Genomic DNA, 18,112 nt, shown 5'->3' on the forward strand with positions numbered 1-18,112 from the left:
TCATTTTTTTTGTTCTATAGGTTTCTTCAAGAAATGGGTTGGCACGAGCACAGTGACAACGAAGAGGGATATGCGCCCATCACAGAAGATGAACTTAGAGAATTCAAACTTCGATCACAGCAGGTACTTTTGCATGTAGTCATTTAAGCAATATCACAGGGTTTTCAGCTATGCTGAAGATTAGATATCACATTTTACAAAAATTTTGATTATAGCAAATTGGTAAAGGACAGATGCAGTGTCGTTACAAAAACAAACAAACAAACACATGAACACATGTTGACATGGATTCAAAGCCCTGTGTAGATCAGTGCAGAATGACTCCTAGTTGTGGATTAAGCATGAAAGTGTATATCTACCAGGTCTCCTCATTGTTTCACTAGCCTTATGAAACAACAATTGATCTTAAGAGGAAAAGGTAGATGGTGTAGTATGGATTGTATGCTTGCAAAAAAAAAAAAAAAAAAAATTGAGGGAAGGGGGAGTAAAGTGTATAAAAATCCCCACAATTTTCATATTCATTGATATTGAGAATGAGTTCATCTTCCCCTCCAGGATCACTGTCTTTTATCATCCAAGGGCTGTTGATGATGATATCCTGCTTCTTCACCAGATTGCTCAACTTTTTGACAGATTCAAATTTTTGCAAGAAAATCTTGATAAAAATTTGAATTTAATAATTCATCAATATAATCTGCATATAGTACAATTGATATGACCTGCATCTTGTTGACTCTTACAGAGTTAAATGGATGAACAGAATGGTAGAGGTTTCACTATTTCCCCCATATCTATGCAATGCCTGAGGGTATTTTCTTCAAACTTAGTGTGTACATGTACTACCAAATAAAGATTCTCCCGAAAGAGTTCAGGTCATGGGGTCAAAGGTCAAGTGAAAATGTTAAAATTTCACTTTTTTCTCCATATCTCACAAATGGTTCAAGGTATCTTCATGGAACTTTTTACATATGCATGCACTGACTGGCAGTGATTTATTACGGAATGTAGGGGTCATGGGTCTATGCAACGCCTGCACAATTTTTCTTGAAACTTAGTGTATGCATGTATTACCCAATAGAAATTCTCTTGGAAGTTTCTTGCCATAAGATCAAAGGTCAAGTAAAAGTGCTAAATTTCACTTCTTCCTTAAACCTATGAAAGGGTCAATAGTCAAGTTAAAATCCTGAAATGATGACATAAATGGTATCCCGCGTACCAAATAAAAATCAGTCATTTTGTTGAATTATTATTATTTTTTTAAAGGTTGTACCCTGGGTTGCCAAAAAGTGGAAATTATTTTGGTGCTGGAGCTAGCGCGCACTAGCCACTGCACTAAACCACACTGCACTGCACTGAAGCACAAGCTATTGCTAGCACAGCGTACCATGCATGCATAGTATAACATGCAGTGGCATGGGAATGACTATGTACACACACACACATAGTGCAGCATTTCTCTGCAGCTGTCCTCGAGTGGACGTGAGGTAGCGCTACACAACGTGGTACCCCGGGGTACCGTAGTACCCCGGGGTAACGCGTGATGCATCAAATCCCCAAATACCTGCACTCTCAGACAATATAGCCATTCGTCCAATTAAACCTAGTTCAAGGAAAGTGAACATACAACACATTTGTGACAAACCTGTAATTTTAACATTTTGCCAGTTATGTGAAACTGTCATCACACATTGTCAATACATTATACAACAGACCTTTTAGGAGAACCATGCATTATGGCGGAGGCATACCAGTCGTCATAGTGACATTTTTAGTTGTTTTTGTTTTTGTTTTTTTGTATTGCAACTGATTGACAAATTGCTTTCTATTGACATACATGAGCAGCAAATTAATCAGTAATTAGTAGTAGCCTTAAAAAAAAAAATCATAGGCATACATACTTGGGCAGGATTCAAATCTACGACCTCCTGGGGGGCATTTCATGAAGCATTTTGTCTGACAAAGTTGTCAGACAAATTTTCTCACAGCCAATCAGATGCAAGGATTTCAGTAGCTTGTAACAGTTTGTCAGAAAAATATCCGACCAAAATGCTTCATGAAATGCCCCCCTGATCAGCGGACAGGCGTCTCCTCCACTAGACCACCGAGCTAGCGCCTGACATCTGGTGCTGGTTCTAAACCTTTAGCATGCAGTGGGTACTGTGTAATTATTCAAATTAATGAAATTCGTGTGTCAATTTGTCAGGCGGAAGCTCGGTGGTCTAGTGGAGAAGATGTCTGTCTGGTGATATTGATCAGGAGATCGTAAGATTGAATCCTGCTCAAGTATGTATGCCCATGATTTTTTATCATGGCTACTACTAAAACACTGATTAGTTTGTTGCTCATTTATGTCGACGTAGGGCAATTTATCAAGTTGCAGTAAAAACAAGTCAACATAAAAAACTTGTAAAGATAATCTTTTGCAATAAACTGCTGATGAAAATTATAAGGAAAGAATTCACAAACCAAAGCAAGACTGCCCTGCCAAATGCACAGCCCATTGTGACACTAATGTAAACCAAATCAGATTGACAAGTAATAATACTTTTCAATTATTAGGTCCTGAAGAATTGTAATGTGTCCTCATCTGCTGTTCTAATGTTATTCTGTGATATTTAAATCTTTGCGTGCATATGTGACCAAGCACTTGAAAGTGAAAAGTGGAAAATCTTTTCCTTAGTTTTATTTGCCTTTTACTGCAAAGTAATGTATCATTGCTATTTCTGTCCTTTTGTTTTATGTTTATTCCATGTTGCAATTTCTCTTTGCTTCATTTGTTTGCTGTTTGTACTTGTAGATCAAGAGGAATGGCTTCAACCGGCCCCAGCCTTTCATCCTGAACCACATACCCCACCCAGTCATGAGCGCAATAACTGCTATGACAATAGAGGATGCAGAGCTTACCTCCTCTGATGATGATTCCTCAGATGATGACTTATAGGATCCAGCTGAATGTGATGGGGTTCAGAATGCCTGCATCCCTCACCAAGCCACCAAGTTTGCTTTTTTCTTTCTTTCCTTTTGTGGTATGGTACCACACTACTCATTGAGATGTACTTCTTCAGGATTAAATGTCCTAAGTGGGACTGTGAGTCTTTGGCCACCAGCCATGTTGCCAGTAAGTCTAAGACTCCCTTGCACAATGTATCCATGTCCACTCATTGAATCTAACACCTTCATAAAGCTAAAATAGTGCACACGAAAGGTATTCCATCCTCACACACACATACACAAACACAAACATGCATACTGGTATTCAATGTCTATGTTACAGCTGCAAAGCAAACACCAGAAGAGTATAGCATTGCTGATCTGTCCCCTTACACAGTAATCTCTCTCTCAAGAAAACCTCAAGAATTAAAAGAATTAGGCTGTATTAGCTGTATTCTGAATAATACCAATGTGATAGTGTTTCCCAAATGAATGAGGTCTGATGAGCCAAGACCATTTTTATTGTCATTCAAAAGACATTATTTGACATGTGTTTGTTTTTCACAAGTGAGAACATTAGATATACATATCATTGTTAGAGTGTGGATAAATTCATATCTTTATCATAAGTACATTTCATTGCAGATGCTATTAAAAGGCATATAAATGCGTGGGAGGTGTGAATGGAGAAAGACAGCAGGTGTGATATACAAATGTTGTTTCATTGTGACAAAATAATCATGTTTTATCTTCCACAACGATGAGTATATATACCTGTACTTCCAGTCTGTTGCGTGTGTCTTTTTTGTACCAAATACAAACTTTTTATCTTAATATTCAAGAAGTGAGTTTTCTACCACAATCAATGTTTTTCCTATTCATATATTTGTTTTGTGATTCATTACAATATCTTCAAAAGAAAATCAAAGTTGTTACTTAAGCTAGGTATATGCAAGGCTCTACAAAGCCCAGAATTTGATTCAGTCTGCAATAAAAGAAATTAAAGGTGTGCCATTATGTTTTCATAATCTTGATACATATCTATGTACTGCACAAGTAGGCTCATTATTTGGTCCACTTCAGGCTGTGAAAGTTGTTCAAGAGGCCATGAACGAGTGATAACACAGACCAGCGAGAGCAAGCCACACAAGTTGAAATGACCGTGAAATTAGTGATTCATGCAGAGTAGACCTTGTCTGATTTCCTCAGTGTAATTGGCAATAAATGCCAGTAAACCTTTTTTTCTATGAAAACTGACGAAGTCGATGTCATGGATTAGCAATCTTGGTGTCATATGTGAACATGCTTATTCGGTAGGAAAGAACACCATACATCACTTAACAAATTTCCATACTACTATGATTTTTCTCTGAGTTAACTGAGCCATAGATCCGCAAAGTCTCCCCAATTTTGTAGGAATATCAGGATGTCTGGACAAGACAACATGTCAATCTCCCTGATTTATGAAGTATTTTTTTGCCCTTTTAGAGATGCTTGTAACACAAAAAATATCTCTGTGATTACTCTTTCAAAGCTCCATAAATTTGGTGTTTGAATGTTGGCAGCCTTGTAGTGAGAGGGCTTGTAATGTAAACTGTAGCCTTGTCATGTGTTCAACTTATTCCCAAACCACAACTGTCACATCACTAGCACATTATTCATGATCTTGTGTCATAGATGTGTTTCTTTTAAAACATTTTGTATTGTTTTTTTCATGTTGGTGTTTTCTGCAGCAGGATTGTATACAGGCATGTGTCCAATTGTGTTATTCCTCACAGAAAAAGTGCAAGATTGTGCTTTCATTGTGCTAGGCCAACTAGTTAGTACAAGTACTGTGATATCTCTTATTCAAGATGCTCATACCTTTTTAGGCGAGCATGCCTACTATGAAGAACACAAGATGGATAATGTGATATCTTTGTCCTACTATCAATGCTGATTTCAGGGTCTACACATGTATATGTCACAACCTTTATAGGTACTAGGGGAAGAGATATCCCGTACAATGAGCTTCAAGCTCATTACTGACCATGCAATTATTTCAGTGGACACTTCTTATCAAGGACACCTTTTTTACACATATATAACAAACTGGTTATAAAACATCAACTTCTTCTCTCAATGTCCAAATATCTTGGTATTTTGTTACCTTTTAAAACCCTAATATTACCAAATTTCAATACACATAACAAAGTGACATCACTGATCATAATGCAGGTCTACCATCATTATTTTTTTCATTATTGTAATGTTTTTGTATTTTGTTTTTATTTCTCTGTCATACATTATATGTACCACTTTGCAGGAGTTGGGATTTCATGAGAGATTTTAGTTTTCAAAAGGACAACATTGAGATCTAGCAAGTGAGATTGGTCTGGTTCACCAAAATAGCCTAACATACAGTATGTAGTGAGATTTATGTAATGGGTTTTAGAGCATGAATTAAACAAACAGCAAAACTATATCTGTGTGGTTGTGATTGTCTTGAACGAGGAATTAGTGATTACTGACTTGAGAGATTCCAGCTTCCAGGGCTAGTTGAGAGTGGTATCTGCAGTAGCTGTGCCTTACACCTTCATCTGAAGGAATGATTTATACTCTTGGTAGTTTCGCTGTGAGTGAAAATTTGGGAGAATACCACAAACAGCTCTCTACAGATTTACTTGGAAAACTGGTCGTTTTTTTTTTTCTTGTGTGTGTGTAAAATTTCAGTCTGCAATCCTTTTATTCTTTCTTAGTTTTGTATATCGTTTTGGGTTTTTTCAGTTGGCAACAAAGAAGCAGTGCCTGTATTAATCTAAAATCTTCACCTTGATCACTAGTAAGGCACTACATGTTTTTCTATTGCCACTTCTTTTGAGGCAACGCAACCCTTAAAAAAATGTTTGCAGCACCTACAGTATTTGACTCTGAGAGTAGATCACTCTTTACATGCTTTATTCATGCCATTTTTCACTCCCTTGATTTATGCTCACTTGATTCTGTTATATGTCAATGTCTTCCCAGCTGGATGAAGAGCAAGGAAAGTTACCATAACTAGCAAATGCTGGCTAGCCATAGCAAAATGGATGGGAAACAATTCATCACACTCACTTCACACATAACACAAAGATTTGGGGCATGGGGAATGTAATAAATTCTTGACGTACTGTTTTGAAAAAAAAAAATGATAAAAATCTCACTCTTGATGATCCGCAGTTTTAACTTAGCCACTTAGCCGTAAATGCCAACAAGCAAAAGAAGAGTTCACCAAACAATTATATGAGATGCTGTGGGTTGCATGCATTTTTTTTAGCTCACCTAAGCCGAAGGCTCAAGTGAGCTATTGCGATCGCTCTTCGTCTGGCGTGTGTCGTCCGTCGTGCGTAAACTTTTACATTTTCATCTTCTTCTTGAGAACCCCTTGACCGATTTTCACCAAACTTGGCATGTAGCATCCCTAGGGGGATAGGATCTCAATTTGTTCAAGTGGGCACCATACCCCACCTGGGGGGCCCCCAGAGGGGCCCAAACCCCCCAAAATTAAGGAATCTTAAAAAATCTTCTTCTCTAGAACCAGAAGTGATGGAGCTAAGTTAATACTATGAATTAGTACATTGATGACTGTAGTTTCAAGTTTGTTCATGGCGGAATCAGGGGTGCCCCCCTTGGGACCCAAGGGAGGGGAGTGGGGAGGGGTCCTAATGGGGCCCAAATTGTACATTTTCATCTTTTTCTTGAAAATGCCATAATGAATTTTCACCAAAGTTGGCAGGTAGCATCCCTAGGGGGAAAGAATCTCATTCCCATCAAATGGGCACCATGCCCCACCTGGGGGCCTCAAGGGGGCCTAAATTTGGATCGAAATTGTAAATTTTCATCTTTTTCTTAAAAAACCCTATCACTAATTTTCACCAAACTTGGCAGGTAGCATCCCTAGGGGGATAGAATCTCAATTCCATCAAATGGGCACCATGCCCCACCCCCCTCCTGTAAAGAATCTTTACAGATTTTTTTTCTAGAACTGGAAGTGATTGAGCTAAGTTAATACAATGAGTCAGTATATTGATGACTGTCGTTTCAAGTTTGTTCATTGGAGAATCAGGGGTGCCCCCACCCCCTTGGGACCCAAGGAAGCGGGATGGGATGGGGGGGGGGTGGTGGTCCAAATGTGGGCCTAAATTTTCATCTTCTTGCTGAAAACAACATAATGGATTTTCACCAAACTTGTCAAGTAGCATTCCCATAGGGATAAAATCTCAAAGTGTTTGAATGGGCACCATGCTTTTCTTGGGGGCCCCAGGGGGTCCAAACCTCCTAAAGTAATGAATATTAAATAATATTTTTCTCTAGTTCTAATCAAAAGTGATAGGGCTTTAAGTCTTTTTTCCCAAGCTGCATAATCCAACATTCTATAAAGTACAGTGTACTTGGCAGGTATTTTTACCAGTGTGATGGAATATGTAAATGGACACCATGCCCCCATTCTCAAAGCTACCCCCACCATAAGTTTCCAATGTTCTCGGGTAAGAATCTGCAAGAATGCATGGAAGGTGAACTTGCGATACTCAGGTGAGCGCGTGACCCCCGGGTCTCTTGTTTTCCTTCCCTTGATAAAGGTTTGTAGTCCAAAAATTTGTTATTAGGTGCAACAGGAAATTATACAGCAGGAAAATATGAATGGAGGCTAATAAACATTTAAGGGAAGTTAGTTTTGTGTTTGTTGCAACATCTTGAGAGAGGAAGGAGTGAGGATTATTTCATGCATGTGTGTCACATGTCTATGACAAGACACTAGTATCCTATGCCTTCGCAATTGTTCTACTGGGAGGAGCTGTGTACCCTGGTTAATACAGTGCATTTTTTTTGTTTCTTTTGAATAGTGTTCTTGTATGGTCATGGAGAATCGTGGATGCGAAATTCAAAACAACTTTTTCGTCAAAATGTAAAAATTTTGAACAACAACAACAAGTGGTAAAACATCCTCGCCTGGGATGTAGCACTTTGATTTACTTTTATCTTGTGTATTTTTGTTAGCAAACATTTTTTGAATATGATAATATCATTTCATTTTTGTGTCAAGATGTCAAATATTACTTACACACCCCCTGTCAAGTCTTCTGTCAGGTATACCTGATGCATGTCTGATTCCATAGTTGTCTGATGGCTGTGCCTCTCTATCTTCTGAAGTCTGCACAGACTGCACAATGCCCAGCACAGAGCTCTGCTTTAGAAGTTCATGTTTAAAGCTCGTAAGGAATGTCAGGAAAGCCTTAGAAAGGGAAGTTTGGCATTTATATATTCTCAGGTGATCCGCTTACATCTGTGATATTTATACAGACATCCATTTGTCAGTTGGTCCTACATTGAATTCATTTTGTTTTTCATAACAACAAGATTGTATTTGTGACAACTTTGTTTTCGGTAAAATTTTTGAGATCTTCCTGCACTTTCCTTATTACTTATCTTACTCTGTGCTACTTGTGTTTGCACTGTAGACTGCTGTCGTGGTAAAACAGTTTTCAGATCGATCTGTACTCAAGTATCATTCTTTGTACTATTTGTAAAGAAGCAGAATGAATACTTAATTGGCACAAATGGGATTGTCTCATTGAAAATGATTAAAAAAGAATACCATATATATATTAATCTTGTTGTTTTCCCACATTGTGAAGAGCTGTGCTCAAAACTCTTCTGATGTACAGGAACTTGTGTCAAACTGCGAAGAATATGTCACTTATATGGTTTTTTTCATTTAAGTTTTGTTGATTTTACACTGAAAGCTAAATTAAAAGCAGAAATGTTGATGCATACAGACATGACATAAGTGAAGCAAATAAGCATATTTTTCCATATCTTACAACCTACAAGTAGCATTGATGTAAGACCGACAGCAGAGATACTGTGGGCTACAAAGAGAGAGAGAGAGGGAGAGAGAGAGAGAGAGAGAGAGATTGAGTGAAAGGGGAGAGATTTAAGAGGTATGAGAAAGATAAAAGTATTGACAAAACTGTACTGCACTTAGCAGATCTGTGCATGATGTAATAAATTCTTTGCTGTTTATGAAAAAGTGTCTCAATAAAAAAAGAAAGTTTGTTACATCTTGAAACTTTCTGCCCTTATTTCATTCTGTTTCCATGCCATTGCAAGGGTTGTATTGCATTGCTGTATGTTGTTAAGAGTATTATATGTACTAGATACTGGCAATCTGGATGAAATTTCATGAGTGGTGGAGTTTGTCCACAGTGACTGAATGAGATATGGGTGTTTTCCCTTTTCAAGAAAGAATGTTAAAGGCACATGGTCTCAGTGGTTTAGTCAAATGCGTACACAGGCGCACGGCGCAAGTTTCCCATAGAGACCTACACTATCGACTCCTCTTTAGTGCTTACGCTGTGACCCACTTCGCCGAGTCGGAAGAAGTGCGATCCACTGTAGTCAGTAGTCCAATCACAGTTCGGCTGAATAGGGATGACAGCTTTAGCAAACTTCTTTTGTGATGTCATAATAAGAAGCACACATGCACGCACCCTGGCATTACTACAGACTGCGTGGTGTGCAGAGAAGACAATGACGGCAACGTTACTTAGCAACACCTACGCGCTTTACTCTTGATGACAGCTCAACTTTGGCAATCTTCGTATCAATGCTAATGATGATCGGCAGTATCATCAACAGCGCCCTCTACACTACCGGGACTATGCACCTTTAATGGTTTTCCACCTTAGATACAGTATATTATCCCATTCACATATAGGAGATATACTTTAGTGTGGTTAGAGCGGATCACAGACAACCTGTGAATTTTGCCCCCCCCCAAAAAAAAAAAAAAAAAAAAGAAGAAGAAAAAAAAAAATAAATACATTGTAAATAGATAAATAAATAAAAATAAATAGATTAAATGAAATGAATTAAAAATTAAAGCTCCTGCAAAACATAGTAGGCCTATCCAAATACAGTACAACTTTGTTGTTTGCTTTAAGATTGATTAGTATGAACTTGTTTAGTGTCAGTTACATTGTCCAAATGTACTGCTTTACACTTGCCATTTTATACACCTCTGCCCGAAGGATACATGTAGCACTGGTTTGGGGATGTCTGCCCATGTGTTGCGGATACTACAGTACTGTATTGCAATATCACAGATTCAAAAGAACACTCAGATTTTTTTTCCCCTTGGCTAAGGTATGCTACATGAGGCATTAATGTACTGATAAGAGTCGGGCAAATTTCTCAGTGTTAAATTGTGGCCAACAATCTTTTTTTTTAACCCTAACTAGGCCGGGGGGGGGGGGGGGGGGGGGCCCTCGATGTTTCGCGCGATGTATCGCTATCGCGAGAAGCTATTGCCGCGACGTTTCATGACTTTTTTTCTTTCGAGTCTCCCGCATCTTTTGACAGCAAATTTGCGATGCCCGGGTGTGCGTGGTTCCGAAGTTGCGCATAAATATGCATGTGTATGTCGGACCAAAAATTGCTCAAAAACGTGAATTTGTGTACAATTTCAATGCAAACTGTGTTTACAGGCAAATTTCATAAAGGCATGATTATTTTGGGGGTTTTATTGATTAAAATCAATTAATATCACATTTTCTTGTTCGGAACAATGTCACGGACAAATTTCATCGAAAAAAACAAAGAAATACATAAGAAATTCAAAAAACAATAAAATACTTGGGAAATTTTTGTCTGATTGCGCAATTTTTTTCTCTGACATTTGCTAAGGACACTAAAAGGAATATTTACACCAAAAATGTGCCTGTTTTGAGCTTTATTTTGTGATTTATACCAAATTGTCTGATTTCATGCATCATTATGCATAAATTAGCATAATTTAGTGTAAATGATAATTTTTGGAAAAAATTAACTTCATGGTACATGTACTTTAGATTACATCATAGGCAATGCGTGTGCCAATTTTCGTCGCGATCGCGCGGTTGATGGCCGAGATCCGGAGGGGGGGGGGGGGGGGGGGCCTGGGAGCCCCCCCCCCCCCCCCCCCAGTTTTGCCAGTTTTGGCTAGAATTTACATGATGCTAGTTCATGAAGGGAAGCAGGGCCCCCCTCATTAGTTGATGAAATGAAAGGAAGAATATAGGTTAAGTGCGAGTTTTTCCGCCTCTTTCCACCTCCCTGATTTCAAAGTACATGTACATGTATGGTAGCCCTACTACATATCGACCACCTTCTTTTAAACCGACCGCGTATAATTCGCGCACTGAACACTGAGTACGCACTTCTCTGCGCGCAAAGCACATAAAAATGGATTGGCTTTGAATGTAGATGAGGATGGTGTGGGAATTCTAAAACGCGATAATTCACTGTTCATTAATGGTTTTAATCAAGGACAAAATTTCGAATGAATATTTTCACCGAATCGTAATGAGGGCACAATGTAATGTCTATGGAAGTTTCTAAAAGGCTTCTAAAAAGCTTCGTACAACACGGTGTTCAATACAACTCGGTTTGCGTGCATTGCCAATGCAAAAACAGCGGTCGATCCTATTAACACGATTTACCGCGGGGAGCTGAAACGAGGCCACGCAAGTTCGTCGGCGATATTTTTGCACTGAAACTTCGAATCGAAAAGGGAACAACGGCATTTGATAGAGCTGGATTTTCTCAATCACGTAGGTCAAGTTTTTACGTGAATTTCAGTGTTAAATATTCTTAGCAAGCAAGTAAACATTAGGCGGTCGATGAGTAGTAGGTCCAACCCTCCAAACTGATAATGGATCACGTGCATCGATAAACCGTGGTGATTCATCGTTGTGGCATCCAATTGAGAATCCACGTGTTCGTTCAAGCATGGAGCTACGTTCCATGCAACGGGGGGACAACTTTTTGTACGTGTACGCACGCACGTCCGGTGTGCAACAAACGATACCGCTCAAGCAAGTGATATTGATAAGCTATGATGATTGCAATACGCTCAATCACCGGCACGAGGACACGAGTATAGACTGTGCTTCTTCCGTCAGGGTGGATTAGGCTAAATACAATGTAAATCAGTAGGCCCGACTTGTTGCAAACGCAGATTCTATATTCCTTTCAAAGTTATACAACACACGCACACACACACACACACACGCGCGCGCACACACACACATAAATGCATTTTCCAATGTCTACTAGTATTCACTTTCATTCAATGATAACAAAAACAGCAATTTACAGTACTTTTGGTATTACATGTACCGTACAATGTAACAAAAAAGTTCTGTACTGTAATATTTCCGCACTTGAAGTAGAAATTAACAACCGTAACAATTGAGAAATATCATTTCCTCATTTTTCATTGTCAACAGATGGAATGAAAAAGTAGTTACCCCCCCCCCCCAAAAAAAAATAAATAAAATAAATAAATAGAATAAAAATAAATAAAAATGGAAGTATGTCTATAGAATAAAATCCATACCTAAACCAATTTCCCCTACAACTATACCCTTCCTAATAATATATCTTTACAGCTATCACATTCCCTCCCCCCCCCCCTTCCTATAACATCATGACCCTTACAACTGTCCAAAACATCAAAACACTTTCCTCTTTATATCCAGCCCAATACCAGACAGACATTTGTTATTCCTCTATCCACCTTTTTAACCCGTTGAGGACGAGTCCCGAGTATACTCGGGCAGGTGTCTATGGGAATTGCGTGTTGTAGCGAAATCAAACCGTCCTCAACGGGTAGGGATGGTACAGTGTTGGTGGAGATGAGAATAGATGAGAATTGGGCTTTTTGCGAGATACTAAGAAAACACTTATGATAAGTACAGAACATTCCATTTTAAGAGGACTTCAAAGTTTATTTGATGAAATCGGATTTGGAATGACTGAAAATCCCAAAACAAAGTAAAACAAAGCGATTGTAATAAAGTGTGGGTCCCACACTTTATTAGAATTACTCTTTTTGGGATATTTCAGCCATTTCAAAACCAAATTTTTCATCAAATAAATATTGAATTCCACGTAGAATTACATGAGCTTCATATTTCATAAGATGTTTCTCAATATCTCACCAAAACATGTTAGAAACCTGATATTAGGTCTCAACCAAAACAGTACGATCCTTTAAAATGGAAATCCACCACCCCCCCCCCAAAAAAAAAAAAAAACTCTTAAAAAGATAGATTTAAAAATCGGGAAAAATCTCTACTGAACGTTCCAAAAACAACAAAAATCAGATGCGAAATAAGGAACTTCGAAGATGTGACATTTTGACATTTCACATTTTGTGGAAAACATTCTTGATCAGTCCTTTATACGAATATTGAAATGAGCGAGTTGATGATGTCATGCCCTTACAATTTTTCATTTATGCTATGAAAATATAAATCTCGAATAAAATGTCATTTTTAGCTAATACAGGTAAAAGCATATTCCCATACCAAAATATATTAGACTTAACATTTGTGGGTTTTTTTTTCATTTTGGGTGGTTTTAAGGTATGTTTTATATTCATACAGCTGAGATAGGAAATTTTATCATTTCTGTATATGAAATGAATAAGGAATCGTGAGAGTATGACGTATACATCGTCAACTTGCTGATTTGAACTGAACTGAACTGATCAGCTTGAATATTCTAAAGACTGGTCAAGAAGCGTTTTCCGAAAAATTTTGAAATTTCAGAATGTTATAACTTCCTTATTTTGTATCCGATTTTGACCCTTTTTTTACACTGTTCTGTAGAGTTTTTCTCTTTATTAGATTGATGTAATGTTGGAGTGGATTTCTTCTTTAATTCCAAATCCAAACAACCCCAACCCACGTCCATCAGCACAAACATTAATGTACTTATATTGTCCCTAACTCGCTTATCCTCCCTTCCCTCCACAATTCACAATCCAACCATAACCACAACAACTATACGCTATACCTATGTGCAAGCTGACCTATAAGACATACTCTCATAAAATGCTGTTATACACATAATTATATACATCATGTACCTGTAAACAAAAGCTACTGGCATTCTGGATGAATACACAGCACTTTGCCATGTCAAAAAAACACAAAAAAAAACAAAAAACTTGTACTGGGGACCCTATAGTATCATACTTTTCGTGAGGAGTTATTTAATAAAAGAAATGTGTCCCCGTTGTTATGATGGGCAGAAAGGGTTAAACACAAGAATGCATGGGGTGTGAAACTAACTTTACGTAACCATTCCCATATCAGTAAGTATACAATTCCAGTTTATTTCTACGTAAAGATTTTCTTCTTTTTTTCTTCATCACAATGTGTGACTAATATTTTCTTTAATTCTGTCAATGACGATGTCGATTGTGACTTTACCTTGGATACTCATTATCATAAATTATATTATTAAGATAACCGTATCAGATCCCAATTTTAAGAAGTTCCTTCAACACCCACGTGTATATCTTACCAATCTGCTACATGTACCTCGCCTCTTGTGTGTACCGCTTCTACCTCAAAATTCTCAGTTATATCCTGCCAAAATTGTTTTATTTTAGCGCAATTCCAAGATGAGCGTGAATAAGTTGATGGGCTTTGACTATTATTCGAAAGGAGCATAAGTTATCAACAGCGAAACCAAATTTAGAAACTCAATTTTGGAGCACATTATAATACTCGTCTTGCAGTATATTAAAATCAGCATGATGTCATTATCAAAGACCTAACTTTGAAGCCATACATAATCATAATCATAATCATAATCATAATGTCTTATTTACCCAGGGTAACCTTTTCAGTGTTGGCACTGCTCTACCAGAGGGCCCTGCCATTATTATTACCCTAGCATTGCCAGTTACCCATTTATATACTGCTGGGTCGAGAGGGACATAAAATTAGGGTGGGTAAAAGCATCTTGTCCGAGGACGTAAGCACTGGGCGGTATTCGAACTTTGGTCCTCCGATCGGGAGTCGAGAGTCTTAACCACTATGCCACAGCGCCCTTAACATCGTTCTTGTTTATCTATTTTTTTTTGGGGGGGGGGGGATTTACTGAAGAGTAAGCCTACTATGATACAATATCATGCACTGTATCATTAAAAAAAAATAGTGTGATGAAAGTGCGTATGATACAGTGTATCTTCCTCTTTAATTGTGATAAATGCAACAACCTCTACAGATACATGGTTGGCTTATAAATGGCGCTTTGTATCCTGTCGAACGTGTCTCGAACTCGTGGGCCTTCTAGAGTGTCGATCTCGTGTTCCCCTTTTTCGTTGTGTCAAACTCGTGGACTATGTTTGCATAGTGTCTGTCTCGTGAGCCTCTTATGAGTGTAGTGTCGAACTCTTGCATTATAGGCTTTATTTGCCCATGCAGTGTCGAACTCATGGGCTGTATGACTGGTGGGCTGTATAACTCGTTGCAGACTCATGGACCTATACACTATTGTATTTTCAATGTCGAACTCGTGGGCCGTATGGGTGTCGGTCTCGTGGGATGCCCCCGACAAGGTGGCAACCGAGCTTACTGCAGTACTATAGTACCCATCTAAAACACAAATAAATAAAGAAAAAACTTTTCCGTGTCATACATGCGAGGCATAGCCTACGGTGCCATCTACTGAACTTTTGCCTATTTATTATAGTAATGCACCCTCTTGTCGAATTTTTGTCGGTGATTCCTGATGCCTTAATATTTCGAAACGAAATTCCATTACTTTTTTTCTGTGATCTTTCCTGCATGTCTTGGTACCAATGGTAATCAGACATACAGTATACGGGTGCCATTATTAAAACAGGCATGTCGCTGAAATTTCGCTAAACATAGACTGCACCTTTGTGCAAAATCAGAAACTTTTCAAAATTGTGTAGATACTTTCTATAAAGTATCGTTACTTTCTCAAAAAGTGTACAGCAAATAAATCACTCACACACACACACACACACTCTCTCTCTCTCTCTCTCTCTCACACACACACATACTCACACAGTCAAAATAGGTTGGGAAAAAAGCAAAGATAAAACCGAAGAAAATTGGACTAACTATAAATACGTAAGAAAAGAAAATCACAACCTATTTAATTATTTTCTATGAAGAATAAGAAAGGAAGTTACTAATATATTGTACCAAAAGTTGTTATTCCCGAAGTTTTATTACATGAAAAATAAACAAAGCTAGATTTCTCGCATAAATTAGCATAAATTAAGTCATTTATGATAAAAGAAAAGGAAATTCAGCCATGGATTTCATCATTTACCCTCGCGCAAAATTTTTCAGGCAATCGGGCTATTCATGGCCGAGATGTCGAGGGGAGGGGGCCATTAAGCATTAAACATCTGAAACTGGTGTTATGGATTCATCATTCTAGAAAACCCTTAATTAATTAAAAGATTTTATTTTCTTTGTTTTCAGGCTTCCTGGACAATATAATTTGCAATATACATAGTATTACATAAAGCCAGTTCACAGATAGCTCATGGGCGCATTGGTACAATGACCTTTCTTTTTTATCAGTTGGTTAGGCACTTCACTCGCTTTTAAAGCAGCATGATGCATAAGCATGCCCACAATAAAATTATGGAATTCATGTTCAAACAAAGAATGAACTTACGGTGAGCAGGTGGCAAGAATGGTTTGTCAGTTGATACTTCGGCAGGCATTCATATTGTTTTGTGTAGAATGTATAAATTAACTTTTTCGACCAACATTGCTAACTAACATAGCTTGTTGTCAGGTGGATATTATGTTAGTAAGCATAAGGATTACATGAATAATCATTACATCAGGGATGCTTATCTCACTGAATTAAAAAGAAAATATGCTTGATTGTACAAATGACCAGTCCTTTTCTGTTCATGCGCAAAGTGGAACGGTAAACTGGTTTATTGCACATGATATTATGCTAATGACATGATTATACCGATTATATGCAATGGTAATAATAATAAAAGTGATAATAATGATAATAAAAATGATAATGATAATAATAATAATAATAATAATAATAATAAAAATGATAATGATACTAATACTAATACTATACTTATAATAAAAGGTGGCAAGAATGGTTTGTCAATTGAGACTTCGGCAGGCATTCATATTGTTTTGTGTAGAATGTATAAATTAACTTTTTCGACCAACATTGCTAAATAACATAGCTTGTTGTCAGGTGGATATTATGTTAGTAAGCACCATTTATAAGGATTACAGCATGAATAATCATTACATCAGGGATGCTTATCTCACTGAATTAAAAAGAAAATATGCTTGATTGTACAAATGACCTTTTCTATGACTGAGCTGAGCTGACTGAGCTGCAGTCTAGCCGAGCCCACGTCCCCGTTCCGCAGTGCACTTGATTTATCATAGGCCCTATTCATTTCAAGTACTGGACTGGCAACGAGCCGTCTACAACTAAAACAGTGGCGGATCCATGCAGAAGGGGACGCACCGGGCGCGCGCCCCCTCTTTATTTGTTGTTAAAACAAAAGAAATAAAAAGAAAAAATGGGGGGGGGGGGCACATGCGCCCCTTTAATTTTGTAAAGCCGCCTCCCCTTTAAGGAATTCCTGGATCCGCCCCTGTAAAAAGATTATGAAAGCACTTAACGCTGGATTTAAAGGGTGTGTACAGTTCTGGTCGAGGTGAAGATTTAGCTTTTAACGTTTTGTGAGATATTCAGAAACCACTCTATGAGATGTCAAAGAGCATGCGGTTCTAAGGGGTACCAAAAGTTTATTCGATGAAATCGGTTTTGAAATGGCTGAGATATCCAAAAACAAGGTGAAACAAAGAGATACTAATAAAGTTGGGGCATGTCGCCTTTTATTATTAGCACTTTTTTGGATATCTCAGCCATTTGAAAACCAATTTTCATCAAATAAACGTTGAATCCTTCTTAAAACTAAATGCTCTTTCATATTTCATAAGAGGCTTTTCGTCATCTCACTTATAAATGTTCAAAACATGAATCCCTACCTAAACCAGTACTGTACAGTCCCTTTAACCATAACCAGCTGGCAGGCCTTTTTCTTTTTATCTGTAAAATTCTGTGGCCGGATTTTAGTTTATTTTATTATCTTTTTTTTTGGGGGGGGGGGGATTGGGGTTGAATCACCACCCTTCCACCCCCCCCCCCCATATCGGCCGTCGATCGCGCAATCTCCATAAAAATTTGCACATACGTGCTTCCTGTGGTATACCAAACTATTACAAAAATGAACATTTCCCTTTTGTTACATTTTATATTAATGAATAATGTTGATATGCGTAAAATC

The 18,112-nt window shown here is 37.9% G+C and overlaps 1 protein-coding gene across 4 annotated transcripts in view; it reads left to right on the forward strand.

Annotated features, from left to right (window-relative positions):
• LOC139717997 (uncharacterized) overlaps positions 1-3,046 on the forward strand; it is a 43,416-nt gene extending 40,370 nt beyond the window's left edge. For all 4 annotated transcript variants that reach the window (XM_071629487.1, XM_071629484.1, XM_071629485.1 and 1 more), the window contains 2 exons: positions 21-123; positions 2,798-3,046. In XM_071629487.1, the coding sequence (XP_071485588.1) occupies positions 21-123; positions 2,798-2,941 (247 nt within the window). In that variant the 3' untranslated portion in view covers positions 2,942-3,046. The remainder of the gene's footprint in view (positions 1-20; positions 124-2,797) is intronic.
• The last annotated feature ends 15,066 nt before the right edge of the window (positions 3,047-18,112 follow it).

Source organism: Diadema antillarum, unplaced genomic scaffold (assembly GCF_040938485.1).
Source record: "Diadema antillarum isolate AM-2024a unplaced genomic scaffold, OU_Dant_1.0 scf00000086, whole genome shotgun sequence".
Lineage (NCBI taxonomy): Eukaryota > Metazoa > Echinodermata > Echinoidea > Diadematoida > Diadematidae > Diadema > Diadema antillarum.